The sequence below is a fragment of the Solanum lycopersicum genome, chromosome 9 (assembly GCF_036512215.1).
Source record: "Solanum lycopersicum chromosome 9, SLM_r2.1".
Taxonomy (NCBI): domain Eukaryota; kingdom Viridiplantae; phylum Streptophyta; class Magnoliopsida; order Solanales; family Solanaceae; genus Solanum; species Solanum lycopersicum.
The window spans coordinates 25,235,187-25,255,805 of NC_090808.1; the positions used below are offsets into that span (position 1 = coordinate 25,235,187).

The 20,619-nt window shown below is 36.5% G+C and overlaps 1 protein-coding gene across 1 annotated transcript; it reads left to right on the forward strand.

Annotated features, from left to right (window-relative positions):
• The first annotated feature begins 11,661 nt into the window (after positions 1 to 11,661).
• LOC101261853 (TPR repeat-containing protein ZIP4) lies at positions 11,662 to 15,513 on the forward strand. Its single transcript, XM_010327917.4, has 5 exons — positions 11,662 to 13,076; positions 13,451 to 13,640; positions 13,708 to 13,740; positions 13,835 to 14,455; positions 14,649 to 15,513. Exons 1-5 carry the CDS (start codon positions 11,773 to 11,775, stop codon positions 15,255 to 15,257), a joined length of 2,757 nt encoding a protein of 918 aa, XP_010326219.1. The 5' UTR covers positions 11,662 to 11,772; the 3' UTR covers positions 15,258 to 15,513.
• Positions 15,514 to 20,619: the final 5,106 nt, after the last annotated feature.

Here is a 20,619-nt window from a genome sequence, read left to right on the forward strand (position 1 = left end):
AGTTATGGTCTCTTTAACTACTGCCTTATATGTGTATTTTTTATGAATTTTGAGTATGGATAATTGATAATCAAATCAAGGGATATTGGTAAGTGATCTATGTTTCTCTACTTGCTAGTGAGTTGATGGTGTTGGGTAGATGATAGTAGCATGATCTTATAGTAGCTTATGCATGACTTTGTATATGATTAATTGTACTTTATCTACTGCCTATAATGTGTTATGATGAGGGATTATGTGTCATCCCATGGTATGGTCCATTTATGGTGGAGGTGTTTAATTTATTGTCCATTTATGGTGGAGGTGTTTAATTTATTGTCAATATACATATGTGATGTGAACGTGGACTTGAAGGCAATTATACTATGAATGTGTGTTGGTGATGGTCACCCTATGTGAAGTCTATGCCTAGTTTCCTATTCTAGCTATGATCTAGGTTGTGTTGCTAATGTTATGAGTTATATATGTGTGCTGCCTATGATGAGTTCCTATAATGTTATATGTGAAGTAAAGTTAATATAGGTGCATAATGACTAGAGCTTACTGTAAGAATGTTGTTAGTCTTGAATAAATGAGTCTTATGTTATGCTATCTATTCTATGATGTTATATGATGTATCATTCACAAGGATGACTTGATAGGTGTACTAGTATGGGAAAGGGTATGGGACCTTGTCTATACATTACACATGTGTACCTTGATAGGATAGTTCCTAGGTGGTCTTTTAAGTACATGAATAGTAATGTATGAACATGTTATGAATATAACTTATATGCTATGATGTTAAGTATATGATATGATGAAGTATGAATGTTCATAGTGTCTTGGTGTGTTTATAGGAAAGGATTTCTCATATAGTTATACCTATAGACTTATGCATTATATATGGACATGTATGACATTTATGTGGTATGTGAAAGGTTTCCTCCCATATAAGTGTACACACACACACATGTATGATAATCTAGTCAATGGAGAGGACTTGAAAGGTGTGTTCAAGTGTACCCTAAACTGGATAGGTTCTAACATATGCTATGTCCATGTGAAAGGGTTTCTCACATGATTTAGGTTGATGAACTCTCATCTATGACCTATGAGCTAAGCATATTATCATATGAATCTCCTAAGCCTAATTTTATGAGATAAAGTTAATAAAGGCTTGTTAATAAAAAGGGAACTTAGCTTAGCACCGAGTGAACTTGAAGATGAGAGGTGTCACTTCCCATTGTAGGAAGGTGGGTCACCATAATTCTCATGAGGTGGATAACAAAAATGTTTCAATAGGCATAAAGAGAGTTTCCATAAGTGAATAACTATAATGCCACATTTGGCATAAAGAGGGTTTTCACATGTATTTCCAAGTTCCATAAATAGGCTTGCCAAATAAGATCTAGCAAGTGATTACACTAGTATGCTATCATGTGTTAATGTTGTACCTTGCCTAGGTAAGAACACCTTTCATTAGTGAAAGGCTCTAAAACATTAAATTTCATGTTTAGCACCCATTGTCTTATTGTCGGTTAAGGTTGTAGTTTTCCTAAAGTAAAATGGAAAATGGAAGTAAAGTAAGGGCCCTAATTAGCATAACCTAAGGGTAGTTGCATAGTGTAGGTGGGGGTATTGAGACTTCACCTATGAATTGCACAAGTGACTCTTGAGGGAAGTCCTAGGAAGGTGTTCCAATTGATGTGTCTATGTACATGTTCCTTATGCATGAATTTGTAGTACCTGTCTACTTGTTATGATGAAATGCATGGTATGAGCCTATATGAAGGGGTCTTGTTGTATGTGCATACTGTTGGTCTTAATGACTACATGATGAAGGTCTTGCTTCACATGAATGAAGTTGTCTTCACTTACTATGTTGATGTATGAATTGGATGTTAAGTCTTGTGATCTCATGATAAATTTACTAAGTACGTGTAAGGTTATGGGGACTTACATGTACATTACACTAGTAGGTTTAGCTTGGTATTGTGAGTATGGTATTATAAGGTTTTATTTGAAGTGAAGTATGTACTGGTGCACTTTGAATAAGGTTATTGTAATATCACTAAGTTCTTAACTTAAATGTGTCTATGATGTATTATACTTTTATGATGGTACGGGTTGGCTTATGTAGATTGTATATATGACTTCCTTGTGGCCTTAAGGTGATGCATTGCACCAAGTATAACTAGAGGGTTACTTGGTGAAACAAGAAATTAGGAAGAAAAAGGATTCACTCTAAATGAATGTAGTCCACTATAAAGGAAAAATCAAGTTACTGTAAAGTTCTTCTAAAAGCCTTAAATGCAATGTGTGATTTTATATGATTGATGACCATTGAATATGCTTATATGAAGTATGTAAATTATGCAATTCTTATTGGATAAAGGTTTTATGAAGTTTTCACAAAAAGGCATAAAGTATGATTTCAAGCAAATGTCCCTTTTAAATGTATGTTTTTGCATGGTTGTCAAACTTAGTGCATTCTTGTACTAACTTCGTTTTTCTCTAATTTTTTTCAAAAAGTGTAGGTTATGGATGCTTAAAAGGATGTCTCTATGTTGAGGAGCTTGTGATGTCTTTCTCAAGCTCAAGCAAAAGGAATCATTAAAGATTTAAGGATGTCCTATGTAAAGTTATGTTATAAAGTCTTGTAATTAAATACTTATGATTATGTTGTAAGGTCGTATCCCGCTCTTCTGATGTTGAGTCTAGGATGGCAAAAAGAGACTAGAGTCTAAATATGTACTTATGATATTTCTTATAGAAATGAAGTGATATTCTAGCATATGATGAGCTAAGAAAGTTTTAAATTTTCCGCTAAATTTACCTATGAGAATGCAATGAATGATAACTATGGGCTTGTATAAGACCTCCGAGAGGTCAAGTACGCCATGTTACTTCTAAGGGGTGCTCCCCGGTTGTGACATATGTTCCCCACACTAGTGGGTCTGAAGTTGGAAACCATCAGCATGTGAGAGCTGGATCACATCCTCACATAAGTCATAGTACTCAAGCCATGAATCCTCCTTTTCAACAAATGGTTGAATTCTTCCATCACATTGCTGAATCAATGCATGATCCCAACTGGATTAACTTTGAGAAAATGGGGGTCGTTACAAGTATTAATGTGGCCTGGGTCTTGTCTATGTAACCTATCTTCACTATGTTAGAAGTTTTATAGAAAAGTTAGTTGAGTCATAATTCAATTGTTTTATGAATATATTTATTTTTCAGAATTTTTATCTATAAATTTATTCAGTTTGTTTTCTAAAATTATTTTGAGTGTATATTCTAAAAGCTACTACATGATTTCTATACCATTCATTATACTAGTAAGTTGATACGCTCAAACATACTTCTCAAATAAGAAGTAAAGTGGTCTTGTCAAGTAAATAATCCAACTAGTGAGGTTGGGATCGTTCCCACGAGGAAAATAGTTTAGACTTATCTTTACCCTATTATTACTATTGTTCGGTCAATTATTTCCTTGGAAAGCAAAAACAATAAAAGGGGGGTTTCTATTTCTAAATGAATGGAAGTAAATAACGAAATTGAAAGAGACACTTAACACCTTCGAATGTTGGAGTTTAATCAATTAATCAAAGTAACTACGATTTACGTGTTTCCCCACAGGTTCATAACTTGATAATTCTAACTATAACAATTCTTCCCTAGTATCTTGCATGCAAAGTGATAAGTTATATATTTCTAAATCCTTGGTCCGGCATCTAGAAAATTTCACTCCGCACCTTGGTCCGGCTACGTGTGTTGTTATCCTAACCCTTATCTTTACCTCATATTAAGCATGGTATTCGATATTTGACTAAGTTATTATCTCGTATCAATCAATACTAACCTATTAGATAGTATACACTAAATCTATGTTGATAATTCTTTTCCTATTATCTACCTCCTTGGTCCGGCAAGTAGCATTAAGGCGAGTTCTAACGTTGGCCATCCGTCAAATAGACTTCTAAGCGAAAGAATTATTAATACATGCAAGACACTATTCTAGAATTGTTATTTTAGTTAGGTTTTACCTCATTATTTGCCTATGGTTCCCACAACCCTAGTTGGAGTTTAGTTACCCATAGTCATAATCACAATATTCAAATATATTATATAAGAATTCATGTACTTACTTCAATGAGAAAGAGTAAAATCCGATAGTATGCTTGATTAATCAACAAAAATAACCAACAATCACTTGCAAGAATCTCAAAGTAATCAAGAATCTCACAAAGAGTCTAATGATAATCAAAAGCCTCACCAAATAATCCAGAGTCTAACTAATAATACAGTGTCTAACAATACGGTGTCTAACCTCAAAAAACTAGGTTTTTCCAACTATTTATAGAAAATAAAAACCTAATTAAACAAGGATTCTATTTGCTGGAAATCTGTCAAAACGCGGCTGGGTCGACGGATCTTCGTGGTCACGACGGACCGTCATGGATTTTGTCGTCCCATACTTATGCAAATTCTTCTGCTGCTCTCTTCATTACCCTCGACGGCAAGTATGATGGATCGTCACAGACACGATGGTCCGTCGAGGGTCTTCGTTCCAAAACACTTGAACTGTTGTAATCGGGGTACTGGGACTACTTCTCTGAACTTCATGACGAACTTGCAGGACAGACCGTCATAGACACGACGGACCGTCATGGACTTCGTAACCCCACACTTGGTCAAACTTCCCTATCTTCCTTCAGCAGCTACACTACGCTGCCACCTACAGACCGTCACAAGCATTACGTACCGTCACAAGCTCTGTAGGTGGTCTCTTCTGCATTTCTTCGCTCAAAATCTCCGCATTCATCTTTGGACAGATTTCCTCCAAATAAAGAGAAACTTATATAAAAATTAGCACAAAAAGGCTTTTGGACACACTAAACTTAAGGAAAAAGTATTAATAATATCGTGAAACCACGGTATATCAACACCCTCAACTTAAATTCGTTGTTTGTCCTCAAGCGACGCACTATGACTCAATACAAAATCTTTGTACAATAGTATTCATGTTTTATCCTTTGCAATCATTTGGCTATGAATCCCAATTAATCTAATCATATTTATGCATGCTATCACTATTAGGCTTGAATTATGTGGGATCAGAGCATGACACAGACTCACCATGCACTAACACCTATCCTCTTCAATTTATCGCCGAGGTGCTAACAATTCCGGTATTGCAACTAGTGTCCTCACTTTAAAACAAAATCCTCATTTTTCACACAATGATTTCAGTTTGATTATAAGGATTACTTTTCAACACTCGCTCTCAGAACAAATTCACGCTCATTCATACCTATTGCCATAAGCTTGCCTTTATTTTCACTGCCTTAAGTTCGCTATAAAACCCTTAGGATCACGATAGGACTTTCTTAGCTTGTAACATAGGCTCAGGGTCAGGTAGGGTATATTTAGGTATACTTTAGTGACTTTTTTCCCTCCTTGACATATCGGCTAAACATACCATTTTCTATCATTTTATATCGCCCAGGTTCTCATATTCTTTTACCTTGCTATTTTCTCTTCTTTCTTCATTTGTGTAAGTGACTCTCTTCTTTTCTTGCTTGTATTTCTTGTATATTTTCCTTTTTTTACTTTTCTTTCAACTAATTCTTGAGTCACTTTACTTTTGTTCCCTCTCTCTCTTTGTTCTTTCAATCCCACTTTCCAGAGCATTCCTCATAATAGCCACCCTCAACTCATGGCTTTGCCATGAGTTAAAGTACACAATACCCAAAGTTAGGTCAGGGCCATAACGAAGGTTGTTCACTGCATTAGCCACCCTCAACTTATGCTTTTGGCATAAGCTGAGGTGCACATGTCCAAGGAGGGACCAGGGCCAACATATTATTCCTAGAAAAGATCAGTTAGGGTGAAAAAGAAAGGTCTAATTTAAGCTCAGATCATTTGGATCAAAGAAGGATAAATTTCATTTGGTTTTCTTTTATTTAGGCTAAAAATGGGCTATATTGAATAAGGGCCTATGATCCTTTCCTAATTGTCTATTATAGCTTACTTTTAGCAGGACTAACCAGGCAAGTTCTAGCTCAGTACAAATAGTGGACTATTCAAATCTTCCTCACACTTACTTGACATCTCATCACTCTACCAGATTATCAGACACCTAGTTCGAATTTTAGACTTAGGGTAATGTAGTGGTGTACCTTATGTCATGCTTAGAGCCACACATTATCAATTACTATGCCTAGTCATACATCATTTTCCAATTTATCAGGATATCATTTTAGCCATCATGCTCCTGAATTAAACTATGTACACAAGATATAGACATGCCGGTTCAACAGAAAAACTTATCAGTCTTTTGGGGAAAAAGAACACGGGCAAGAAAACCCCAAAAGAGGATAGTGAATTTGGCTACTCAAACTTCACCCTAGCACTCACTTTCCATTTACCCCACCCCCAACAAAAAAACATGCAATTGTCCCCAATGCATAAAAATTTAAATACTAGAGTGGTAGGTGAAGCAAACCTGTGGCGCAAAGCGCCGACGATCAGCAAGCTGGTGGGTCCGGTTCCCCGGAACCCACTTCCTCTGTAATCTGGACATCCTCATTGGTGTCCTCAGCAACAACAGCACTATCAGCAGTGCCTCCCACTATCTCCACAGTTCGGGAGCTAGACGCCCCAGCCACTAACTCTCCTGCTCTCATCTGGTGCGCCTCCTCCTCAGCAAGTGAGGCTCTCCTCACAGCCTCCATCTCACGGCGCTCCTTTTTCCATGCTCGCACCTCGTCCTCTGCTCGACCCCTAAACCTCTTGGCATGCTCTCGAGGGGGAGGTGGTGGAATCTCTAAGGTGGCGAATAGGGCCGCCAACAATGTGTCTTCAGCAGGCTCGACAGAAGGGGCCTCAGACTCAGGCACCCTAGCCTCTAAGATCGTGTCAATATCTGCGTGAAGATTGTCGACCGCAGCCTGAAGAGTCGACACATCCACCGGAGGGGCTGGCCGGGCTAGCACTCATAGCCCAAAAGCATCCAAGCGCTGGTGAACCTCAGCGATCTTCCGCTCTGTATACTAGACCATTTTCCGCTCAAAGCGCTCTTCTACCTCGGTAATAGACCTCTGCATCCACGGCTGGATATGATGCAGAAGTGTAGCCATTTGCGCCTCTAATTTTTGGACCCTAGCAAGCGGGACCAGCGCGGGTAGAGGAGTTGTGCGAGAGGAGCTCGGGGCAGTGCTACTACCCGGGATAGACTCGACCGGGGTAGTGTTAGAGGATGCCGTCTGCGTAGCCGTGCGGGCCTGGGGTACCATATCAACCAGATCGTCAGCAAGTAGGGGAAGATCTGGACGGGGCCCTCTGTGTGGAGCCAACCCATTGGCCTCATCTCTGATGAGGCCGACATCAACAGTGCCCTGCGGGGTCTTGAGCTGATCAACGTGCCATATAGGCACACCTGCAGACCTGCAGAGAGAAAAGATCATGCACGGGAAAGGGTAAGTAGTTGTGACCGTAAAAGACCTCTCGTGCATAACTTCCTGTAGAATCCACGTGAAATCCACCTCGAACCCGGCTATCATCGCCACCATCAGTACTGCTCGATCCCATGTGACGATATAATCGGCGGCTGTGGGGAAAAGGTAGTGGCAGACAATCAACCACAAAAACTTTGCCGTGAAAGTTAGGTTGGCCTTCTTGATGGCCCCCTTGGGCTCGGTCACCTAGTCAGAACCCTCTCCATCAACTGACAAGTGCAGGGACATCCACCTCTTTGTGGTCTCTCTCAGCGATGTCTCGTGCAGAAATTGGCCATCTTTAACAAGCTGCCATCGGTAGCCAAACTTGGCAGTGAGAGGGGTCTGAGTAGCATCAACACCCTCGCTGTATAGAAACCGACGGATGGCAAGCAGGGAAATATCGACCTGAATGCCCCGTACTCGGACCTGCTCTAGTAGGGCCTGTTTGGCGGGGGCAGCCCGCCTATCAATCTGTGATCGGAGAGTCGCTACGTAGGATGCATAGAACTCTCGGACCATTTCTTCACTATAACGTCCCAACGAACATGCAGTCCACTCCAGGCGATGTCTGCTGAAGAGATTATTATGAGCGTATATTCTAAAAGCTTCTACATGATTTTTATACCATTCATTATACTAGTAAGTTGATACGCTCAAACTTACTTCTCAAATAAGAAGTAAAGCGGTCGTGTCAAGTAAATAACCCAACTAGTGAGGTTGGGATCGTTTCCACAAGGAAAATAGTTTAGACTTAACTTTAACCTATTATTACTATTGTTCGGTCAATCACTTCCTAGGAAAGCAAAAACAATAAAAGAGGGGTTTCTATTTCAAAATGAATGAAAGTAAATAACGAAATTGAAAGAGACACTTAACACCTTCGAATGTTGGAGTTTAATCAATTAATTAAAGTAACTAGGGTTTACGTGTTCCCCACAGGTTCATAACTTGATAATTCTAATTATAACAATTATTTCCTAGTATCTTGCATGCAAAGTGATAAGTTATGTATTTCTAAATCCTTGATCTGGCATCTAGAAAATTTCACTCTGCACCTTGGTCCGGCTACGTGTGTTGCTATCCGAACCCTTATCTTTACCTCATATTAAGCATCGTATTCGATAATTGACTAAGTTATTACCTCGTACCAATCAATACTAGTCTATTAGATAGTATACACTAAATTTATGTTGATAATTCTTTTCCTATTATCTACCTCCTTGGTCCGGCAAGTAGCATTAAGGCGAGTTCTAACGTTGGCCATCCGTTAAAATGACTTCTAAGCGAAAGAATTATTAATACATGCAAGGCACTATTCTAGAATTTTTATTTTAGTTAGGTTTTACCTCATTATTTGCCTATGGTTCCCAAAACCCTAGTTATGGAGTTTAGTTACCCATAGTCATAATCACAATATTCAAATATATTATATAAGAATTCATGTACTTACTTCAATGAGAAAGAGTAAAATCCGATAGTTTGCTTGATTAATCAACAAAAATCACCAACAATCACTTGCAAGAATCTCAAAGTAATCAAGAATCTCACAAAAAGTCTAATGATAATCAAAAGCCTCACCAAATAATCCAGAGTCTAACTAATAATACAGTGTCTAACAATACGGTGTCTAACCTCAAAAAACTAGGTTTTTCCAACTATTTATAGAAAATAAAAACCTAATTAAACAAGGATTCTATTTGCTGAAAATCTGTCAAAACGCGGCTGGGTAGACGGACCTCGCGACAGATCGTCGTGGTCACGACGGACCGTCATGGACTCCGTCGTCCCATACTTGTGCAATTTCTTCTGTTGCTCTCTTCATTACCCTCGACGGCAAGTATGACGGATCGTCAAAGACACGACGGTCCGTCAAGGGTCTTTGTTACAAAACACTTGAACTCTTGGAATCTAGGTACTGGGACTACTTCTCTGAATTTCATAACGAACATGCAGGACGGACCATCATAGACACGACGGACCGTCATGGACTCCGTAACCCCACACTTGGTCAGACTTCCCCATCTTCCTTCACCAGCTGCACTACGCTGCCACCTACAGACCGTCACAAGCGTGACGGACCGTCACAAGCTCCGTAGGTGGTCTCTTCTGCATTTCTTCGCTTAAAATCTCCGCATTCATCTTTGGACAGATTTCTTGCAAATAAAGAGAAACTTATATAAAAATTAGCACAAAAAGGCTTTTGGACATACAAAACTTAAGGAAAAATTATTAATAACACCGTGAAATCACGGTATATCATAAGTCAGGCCAAGGACTCAATTGGAACCAACAGTTGTTTTGAGTGTCGACCACTCTAGGGTGTAGGCTCGGGGTGCTACACTTTGTTTTGATGGTTATTACGTATTGTTTCATAACGTATTGTATTATATTGTATTGTATTGTACTGTATTGTATTGTAATGTACTATATTATTTTAATAAATACAGTGTTTTGGATAGATTGTATCATTCACCGTCGTTACATATTGTGACACATCCATAATTTGAATCATAAACCTAAAAAAAAGGATACGAGGTAGAGCTACTATGAAAAGGTAGGATAAAAAAAAGAAATATAATTATTAAATAATAAATAAAAACAAAATGAGAATAAAATATTAAGGTAATGACGAGATAACATCAAATAGGTCGTTACATAACATTGGTCTTTTCATTTTTACCTAACGATAGGTTCATACGATACGAAAAAAAGTTAAATAACAATCCAAACAAATATTGTATTTAAACTATCTATATAATACAATACAAAAGGTAGCAACCATCCAAACAAGGTGTTAATGTTTCTATCGGTGGGATAATAGCCCACAGCTTTGTACTTGTTTGTACCTGCCACCCCACATGCCTTCACTTTTAGGTAGAGTGTGTACGAATAAAGTTGAATATAGTGTATTAGCAATGTTTGCATTAGTAATGTATGTATTAGTTATATTTGACTAATTATACATACATTATTTTATGCATTGTCTGATTTGATGCATTAAAAATAGCATGCATTGCACAAAAACGATTTTATTTAAAAAGATGTCCACTAAAATGGTGGAGAAAATGTAAAAATAGATTTTGAAGGGCAATAGAATCTTTAATTGTGTCAATGCATGGATTAAAATCATTGCATTATTGATACATAGAAATTCATTTAATTAGCAGTATACATATTATCACACAATAGAATATATAATAATGCAAACGTTAGCTATATATAGGTTAGAAAAGAGTTTTAAATAAAGTACTAGTATTATACAAGGCTAATGCATATATTATTTTTTTTAATTCAGTCAACCAAAGGATCCCTTATTAAATCTAAACTAACTAATTGATGTTTAAAAATAGGGCAACTTTCACATATAGCAAACAAAAAAATCATATTTGTATGATATAGCAAACTTTGCATAATTGCGCTCCATAGCAAACATAAAAACTGTATAATTCGCTATACATATAAAAGTGTATAATTCGCTGGCTTAAATTGTATAATTCGCTGGCCTAAATTGTATAATTCGCTGGCCTATTTCGCTGCAATTGTATAATTAGTTTTGCATAAAGTTGAATCGAATTAAAATGTATGTATATTGCATAATTATAAGTGTATAGCAAGAAGATATATGTTTTTCTCGCTTTATACAAAAAACAGAAACACAATATATACACTTCTGTTGTATAAAGCTAGAAAAAATTGTATTTCTCTGCAATTGTATAATTCTTTGGCCTTTTTCTCTGCAATATTTGAAGTAAAATGTTTGTAAATTATATAATTAAGTGTATAACACGAAGATATACATTTTTGCATGTGTATATACAATTTTCTCTCGCTTTATATAAAATAGAAACAGAAATTATACACTTCTGTGTATAAAGCGAGAGAGGCGAGAATGAGAGAGTGGCGAGCGAGACTTCTGGGAGAGAGATGCCTGGCAAATTTTTGTCAATGTTTGCTATGGAGCACAATTAAATCAAACCCTAGCTATTCAATTTAATTTAAGTTATTAGTTTGCTATTTTATATAATTTTCCCTTAAAAATATCATATCACGAAAAAGAAAATTAAGAAAACTTAAAAATCCATACACCATCTAAGCCATCGTTACCATTTTTGCATCAAATCATTTTTTTGAAAGATATTTATTTTAAAAATGGTTAAGGAGCAAGGAAGATGACATGAACCGACGTAAAAATAAATACAACGAGACTTGTATATGAAAAAATGACCAATTTATACCCATTTCCCTCCAAAACAAACCGCGAACACTTACCATTTCAAAACTGCTGATGAAAATCGACGATATCTCTTCGCCGGAGCTTCACGACGATCTCCGGAATCAACTATGCTCTCAAATCGAGTCATCCATCGAAGATATCGAGACATATGTACCTGCAACTGCTGCCTTGCCGGATTCCTTCTCCACCCATCTCAGGCATACCCTCTCTCAGCTCAATTACCTATCTCCTTTCCCTAATTCCCTAAAACTCCACATCTGGAAACTATCCTACCGCCTTTGGAATGCTTGTGTCGATCTTTCCAATTCCAATGCTGCTTCTATTCAAAAACACCATGAGGAACACGCAAAGCTCCGTCAAGTTTCCGCCGACCTCCTCTTCCTCGCTGCTGATGTCACTGGCATTCCATCGCCGGCGTTTAAATCCGCATCCTTCTTCTATAAAACCGGTCTTAAATGGCATGACCTTCGAAAGTTTGAACTCGCCAACTATTGCTTCGAGAAAGCTTCCGATCTGTTATCTAAAGTTGACATCACTAATGTTTCAGAATATGAAGAGAAAAAGCTTCTGTTAGATCTCAATATTGCTCGATCACGGACCGCTTGGGAAGTCTCTGATAGAAATTTAGCGATTGCTTTATTGAGTCGATCCAAAAACTTGCTCTTCGCTTTTGCGGACAACTATAAAGCTTTAGCTAATCAGTATTTAATGTTTGGAAAAGCAATTGTATCAAAAAATGAAGTTTCTGGAGTGAATGAAGCATTGAAGCTGATGAATGAAGCATTTGAATTGTGTGAAAGGGGTTTGAAAGTTGTTAAGAGTACAGGGGAGACTTTAGCTTTGATGGAATTGAGATCCAAGACTCTAAGATTTTTGGGGGCATCACATCTGCAGAGAGATGAATTTGAGAGCGTGTTGAAATGTGTAAAGGTCTTGAGAGATGGTGAGAAGGATCAGCATCCGAGTCTTAGTGTGTTGGCAATGAAAGCATGGCTGGGATTGGGGAGGTTCGGGGAAGCGGAGAAGGAGCTAAGAGGAATGGTAGTGGATAAGGGGATTCCTGAAGGTGTTTGGGTATCAGCTGTTGAGTCGTACTTTCAAGTTGTAGGGGCTGCTGGTGCACCAGCTGTGAAGGGAGTGTTTTTAGGACTTCTTGGAAGGTGCCATGTAAGTGCTGATGCAGCAATTAGGGTCGTGAATAAGGTAATAGGGGATCCTGCTGGTGGTGGTGAAGAGGCAAGGTTGAGGGCAAAGGTAGTATCGGACCTGGTGTCTGATGATAGGATTCTGACGCTCTTGAATGGAGACGACGCTTCCAAGGAGAGAACAGCTATGCATGCTCTTCTATGGAACTGGTATGTTCAATCGTGTTCGCTTTCCAACTGAATACTTATTTCATAGTCTAAGAAGTTATCACGAATTCAAGCAAATTAAAAAACAAGTTTCTTTCTCAATTTAATTTATGCATTGCTATCAAAATGTAGCCGAATGATTATTAAGAATTCATACAGTCTCAATTAGTTGGGACAGATTATGAAAAATGACAAGCTTCTGGTAGCCTATCATTACTGTTTAAAAGTTATCATAGAATGGACATATATAGAAAAGAATAAAGAAAACATTCAGCAAACCTTCTTTTTGGTTTTTACGTCATTGCAAATATATATATATATATATATGGCAATACTTTCAATGAATCATTTGACATCTACTATTGCTTCTAACACAGTGCAGCAGAACACTTCCGATCAAAAGATCTCCAGACCAGTGCTGATATATTTGAAAAATCTATGCTTTATGTCCCTTCTGACATAGATAGCAGAAATCTCAGAGCAAAGGGATTTAGAGTTTTATGTCTCTGCTATATGGGCCTTTCACAGCTTGATCGTGCTCAAGAATACATAAACGAGGCAGAGAAGGTGTGTTCAATAGATTAAGCACATTTGCTTTCATCAACTTGATCTGATAGTTTTTCTTCTTTCACAGCTTGAACCAAATATAGCTAGTGCCTTCCTAAAGGTATGGGTTTTTTCTCCTATCTGAAATATGTGTATTTAATTGATGCTCCTAATTGTTTGGTTATGTGAATCTGAGATATGTATGGATGTTGCAGTTTAAGATCTACCTGCAAAAGAACGAATGTGATGGTGCTATCACTCAGGTGCAGGCATTGCCAAGTTGCCTTGACTTCACCACTGAATTCCTCTCTCTAGCAGCTCATGAAGCTATTGCTTGCCGTTGTCTACCAGTTGCCGTTTCTTCTCTGTCACTTCTCTTGAATTTCTACACCACAGGGAAACAGATGGCAACAACTGAGGTTGTAGTTTTCAGGACTTTAGTCACGATTTTAGCTCAGGATCCTCAGAATGATTCTGATATCCTAAAGCAGATGAAACGAGCTCATTCTCGGCTAAGAGAGATGAGTGTAGAGGATTTTTTTGGGAAAGGAGAGATCGGAAGAAGAGAAAGAAATTGGTTTTCAGTGAATGCATGGAACGTGGGGGTTAAAACAGGACAGGAGAACCGATATGCAATTTGTGCAGAGTTCTTTAGATTGGCATCAGAGTTTTATGGTGCTTCAATTGATGAAGAGAAAGAAGGCAACCATGTAATGGTTTGCAAATCACTCATTATGACAGTATATGCAATAATCTCAGATGAGAAGCTAAGAACTAATACGTTATTGGAAAATGAAGTGAAGGAATCTATTTCTTTGCTAGACAGAGCAGGAAAGGTAACCAATTTCAATTATAGGATAGTTCTTTTTCCATATATTTTCTTGGAGTTGCTTCGTTTTTTGTTATTTTAGTTCTTAAATATAGGAGATTTCTTAGCCGCCACATGATGGAGCTCAATATGTTTTATGATCTCTGAGACGTGGTTTTCTCTAGACTATAATTTTAATTGTCATGTGATGCTTGATGCAGATGTTAACGTCAAACTCAACAGAATATGAAAAGTTAGAGGTCATCATCGAGCCTAATTTCTTGTTTGTGTACACTTGGTGTGCTTTTGATCTACATTCAAGGCTTGATGACACGGGCAGCCAACAGCTCCTCCTTATAAAGCGGTTTGCAAACTTAAAATGTTGCAACCCAAAGCATCTACTTCAGATTGGCATTGATGCCTCACAAGGACCAAGATCAAACCATGAAGTAGCCATCTTTGCATTAAGCACCTGCCTCTCTACACTCCTGGCTTCGCCTTCGCCTGATTATGCAAGTGTGGCACTCATAGTGAGGAAACTTGTTAGTCTAAGAAGCAGCCACGGAGCTGATACTATTGACGATGCAACAATGGAAACTTACAAGCAAGCGTATCGAATAATGGTGGGTTTGAAAGAAGGAGAATATCCGGTTGAAGAAGCAAAATGGCTCTCCATGACAGCATGGAATAGAGCAGCTGTCCCTATGAGGATGGCGCATATGGATGAAGCAAAAAGGTGGATGTCTATGGGTTTGGAGCTGGCCAATAAAGTCCCAGGAATGCAAACATACAGGTCATGCATGGAAGATTTTATTGCAGGGTTTGAGTAGAAATTATCAGGGGCATGATGATTTGCTAAATTCTTCTGTGCACACAAGATCATGTGTAGATACTGAAGTTAACCACACATTTATCGTCGATGATTGCAACACCTCTTTTTTTTAAAAAAAATCCCCTCCTTTTTGAGCTAGAGGAAGCATAGCTCCAGTGTGGAACTGAGGAATTATTAAGGAACATTTGCATCCAAAGTGTTAACTAGGCAAAGGAAAGATTGATTTCAAGTAGAGAAGTGGTAATTTTTGTGAATGCTGAGTATAGATGCTTAACGACTTACGGAACATATTTACTTCGTTTAAATGTCTATATCCAACTAGTCTAGTTTACATGAAAAAGTTTTAAAAAAATTAGGAGTCAAAGTTACGGAAAAACTTATTTCACTTGCTATTGTATTTGCGTTGCTTTAGTTTGTAAGGTAGATAATTTGTAATTCACTTTGTTTTTGAAAATTATTGTTTCCTAATGATCACATTATCACATGTCAATTTGTTGATAACAAAATGTGGTTACTGCCTTTTCTTTTTCTACTTATTATATAAATAAATAAAAGTTTCATTTTATTAAGTGACCTGTATTAACAAATAACAAATGTTACCCTCGCGTTTAGGAATATGTTATTAGTTTTCTATATTTCAGTCATATGAAGAAATACATTTGATATTTAGGACTTCAATAGTTTCCTATACGGGTGTTTGTAGTTTGGTTTGAATCGGTTATTAATTAAATTTAAAATCAAATTAATTCAATCGGGTTTTTAAATTTCTACTATTGGTTTGGTTTAGTTTTCTGATTTATTTGGTTTGAAAGTGATAATTCTTTAGGACGTACACATCTCGATAGACACAAAAATCTCCACAAAAAATCTATAATCGGTTCAATTAAGTAATACTGAAGTTATTATTACACAAATAAAGTTATTTAATAAAGAGAAAGTGTACTATTTTTATGTGAAGTAGGATAGGTAAAGACTAAGATGAATTTTGATGGACTTGAACTTAGAATTATTATAGTTAGGCTTAAGTGTTGGACTTGAGAAAATGATAAAGTTAAAGAATTAATTTAATAAGAATTTAACAAAATATTTATATTTTATTTATAGATAATACATATACAATTATAACATTTATATATCTAATTTAACAGTTCGATTTGATTTTTTTGCGATTATTTTTAATAAAATCAAAATCAAACCAAATAATATCGATTTTTCAAGTTAAAACCAAACCAAATATCAATTTCTTTAATCGATTTAATTCAAATCATGAGTTGATTTTTTTTAAGCATAACCATGAACAACCCTAGTTTATTGTACTTTGTAGGTAATGTACCTTATGAGTTATGTATCGACTCAATTTAAAGAGAAGGTTATACGTGAATAAAAGTGTGTTTTTCTTCTATATCTCAACCTTTATATGGTATCAAGAATTTTTCTTCTCCTCGCAGAGTTCTAAGTTTTTTTACTACCCATCTGAATCTATCTTTCAATTATCCAATATACTTTGCTTCCCTTTCATTTCTAGTAACTTGATAAGTGGCCACTAGGCACTTTTAATAAATTTTTCATTTGTGTTAAGAAAGACTTTCTTTCCATTTGTAATTCATGTCAATCAAATCAGAGCCGAAAAATCCTTTTCTATAAAATCTTTTTAAAATTACATGTTTCTCTAAATTATTTACAGTGATTTGTGGGGTCCATCATTAAATTTTTCGTCAATAAGAAAAGATATTATATTTTATTTATGGATTAGTGTCCAAAATACATGTGGCTCAATATGATTCAATTCAAACACAAAGAGTTATTATAGTTGAAAGACAACATCACCATATTGTCGAGACTGCAAATACTCTAATGCACCAAACCTCTTTACCATCCACCTTTTGGAGTTTTGCATGTCATCAGATTGCTTTTCTCATAAATAGAATGTCAACCTCAAATTTGTGTCCACGAGCTTTTATTTCAAGAATCACCAAACTATGACAATGTAAAAAACTTTGGTTGTTTATGTTATCTGTAGCTAGAACCATGTGCATAATATAAGCTTGATTAAAAGAATAAAAGTCTTATATCTTTTAGAGATGTTAAAATAAATATTATTTTCATCAATGTTTTGATCCAACCCAACCACCTCTAAAGTTTATTTTTCTAGAAATGTATTTTTAAAACTAATTATGCTTTTGCTTACATTTTTTTCAAATTATAAAAATCGGCATTAGAAAATTTGTTTTAATGAGTCATCTCCATCAAGAGAAATGCACAATGATACCCCAGCAACACCACATTATTTTGAACTACCTAAACCATTGTCTATGGGTGCTCACGGATCTCTCTTTGTTCCTTCCTAAGGAGGGTCGCGAATCTCAAGTATATCTCCACCTTCTCTCTCAACAATCAAGCAAACACCTTTGCTTCTCCCTACCCCACTCAATCCACTCGAATTCCTCTTTCTCCAGTAAAAACTAGTAAGTCATCCATCACCCACGTCTATAGACATCTGACCTCTTTAGTTACCACATTTGTCCAATTCCCTCGACTCTCATCGCTACCGTAACCAGACACCCTCTCTCACCCAATGGTTGCGTTAAAAAATAAATAGCCTCAAAACCCAATAGCTTTTTTTCAAAATCAATCCCTCTCCATTAATTTCACGCTCCTTCCGTCAATCACAATTATATCCCCAGTCGCAAGAAGCAAAGAAAGCAAAATATGATGCTCCAATCAGAAACGAAATGACATAACACTTGAGAGTGTTGAAGGGAGAAACAATTGTTTAGATTACGTGAGAGTCGTTGGGCGTGATTTTGTTTGAGGAACAAATTGAATTCGGGCTACTTTACTTTGATTCAATAAGAAAGCCAACTTCAAATATTGCATTGTATTTGATTTATACTAGTATATTTATAAGAATTGTACTTATGTACTAGATTTTATCCTTGTATGTGATTATTAAAAGGCTAGTCTCTGAAAATCATTAGGATTCTACAAAATCTTAGGCAATTGTTTGTTTATAAATAGATCAAACCAACAAAGAAAAATGTGAATTTATTATGAATTTGATAGATTATTAAGATTGAATTTTCTAAGCATTTAATATTATATAGGAGATTTTTGGCATGAGTCATGTGTTGACAAACCCATGAATCTATTATCTAGAGGTTGCAATCAAGAGTAGTAAAACAACAATCAAAGGTATTAGAGAATGAGAATTTACCTACAGAGTTGGCACTAGGAATTTGGCTTAGGACCTGAATTTCCCGCCTGCATAGCTTGTAGCATATGGATCAATTTTTTGCATTGGTCATTCTTGAATCCCTCGATCTCTAGGTGTGTTATCCCTAGTAGTCTGTGTAATGTTTCCTTCTTCTGTCTTGCCTGGCCACTTCAATAGACTCTCTCTAGCTTAATAAATTTGAAGGACTATTGTAAATATCCAGTTAGTTTATAACACTCTTGCCCACTTCCATAGACTCTTTCTGGCTTACTAAACTTGACGAATTGTGGATATTCAACTAAAATTATAACACTTGTCCTTTGTGTGTCCCGACTTCTTACATTAAGAGAAAAAAATTGGTGTTCCTCTTCATATATGTGTTAAATTTTGATTGTTTCCTTTGTCTCATGTCCATTTTTGATGGTTGGCCTAAAAGAAATAGACTTATCATTAATGTTAACCTGATTTGCACTATTTACCCCCCTCTAAATTTGCTCTTTTAATGTAATTGAGTATGTTTGTGTTGTGGTAGGTAACGCCTTCATCATGAGTATGGTTTCCCTTATGCCACAATAGTTTTCATTCAGTTCTATAAGTAACAGTTGATCTTCATTTATCTTTACATTGAACGTTTTTGCATCACAATTACAATCAGAACTGCATATCATAAAAATATTAAGTACCTTTGTTTTGTCCCAAATACTCTTCAGTCCCTTGAGTACATACAAAAACTATTGGTTTCTTTAACTCTCTCTATAATTGGAACAACTTGATACTATGTGTTTGTTCATACCTTTATTCAAGTTTATTCCAAAAGTCTAATGTTGTCTGTCTAAGAATAGATCACATATTTCGTTATTTCTTCACCAAGGGAGTTTAGAAATCATGCCAACACCATGTCATTCATTACGCCTCCGTCATTGGTCAAACAAAGGTATATCTTCTTCAGGACTCTTATTAATAAATTATAGGAAAGAGAGATTAGTACCCTCTTCTCCAACTTTCATAACAGGCACTATTGAAGTTGATGTTTATGAGATTCATTCCGGATAAATCTGAAGGAGAAAATAGGGATGACTGCCTTCAACCATCTTAGAAGGCTCATAGCTTTTAGAGTTACTAATCGTAATGGTTTTTTTCATGATGGATATTTTTGGTGTAAAGGGAATTAACTGTGAGAATCAATTTTTGGATTCACCACTCTTGAAATCATAACGTACTTTTTAGATCTATAATTTTATTTTATTTTTCTTTTTTCATTTATTGTTGTGGTCTGCTTCACCAACTTTTTTTTGTGACAACACCTATATTTGTGCTAATCTTGTTTCACACAACAGGATTAGGGGTGGTTGGGGGACCGGGATGTCCCGTCCCGGCCCGCGTCCCGACCCACCTCGATTCGAACCCGTCCCGTCCCCTAGGGTTTAGGGGGTTTAAGGGGTGGGGGATAAGGGGACCGGTCAGGGGCCGGTTCACCTTTGCATCCCGATCGACCCAGTTCGGTTCCAGCCCGGTCGAACCGGCTGGTTCGCGGGATTCCCTTTTTTTAAAAAAAAAAAATTAAAAAAATTTACCGTTGAGATCCGTTGGGAAAACGGCTAGTGGACCCCCCCCCTCCAAACGGATTTTTGCCCCTTTTTGTGTTCCCAAACACCCCCTACCACCCTCCTACTTTTAAAACTTTATTTTAAACCCTCAAGTTATAATAATTACATTTTAACCCATTTTTAATATTATAAATACACATATCCCCTACTATTTCTTACAAAATCATCTATTCTCATTTCTCTCATCTATTTTCTATATCCTCTCAACTCTCAAGTGTCAATCTTAATTTCTATTCCATTTTAATTCTCATATTATTATAATCCATATATTTCAATTTTCAATTCGAAATTTTCATATTATATCAATAAATATAATTACATTATCTCATATTTGTTATCAAGTATTGGTTGAAGTTTCAAATTACAAGTTACAACAAACCACAAGCTTCAACAATCGGTTTAACGTCTGCTATTAACGAAGACGTTTGGTACATCTGTTTCATAATATTTATTTTTCGTCTTTACTTTTGTGTTATTATTATTTTTATATTACACTTTATATATAATTAAGTATGAGTTCTAGCAAAAAAATAGTGGTA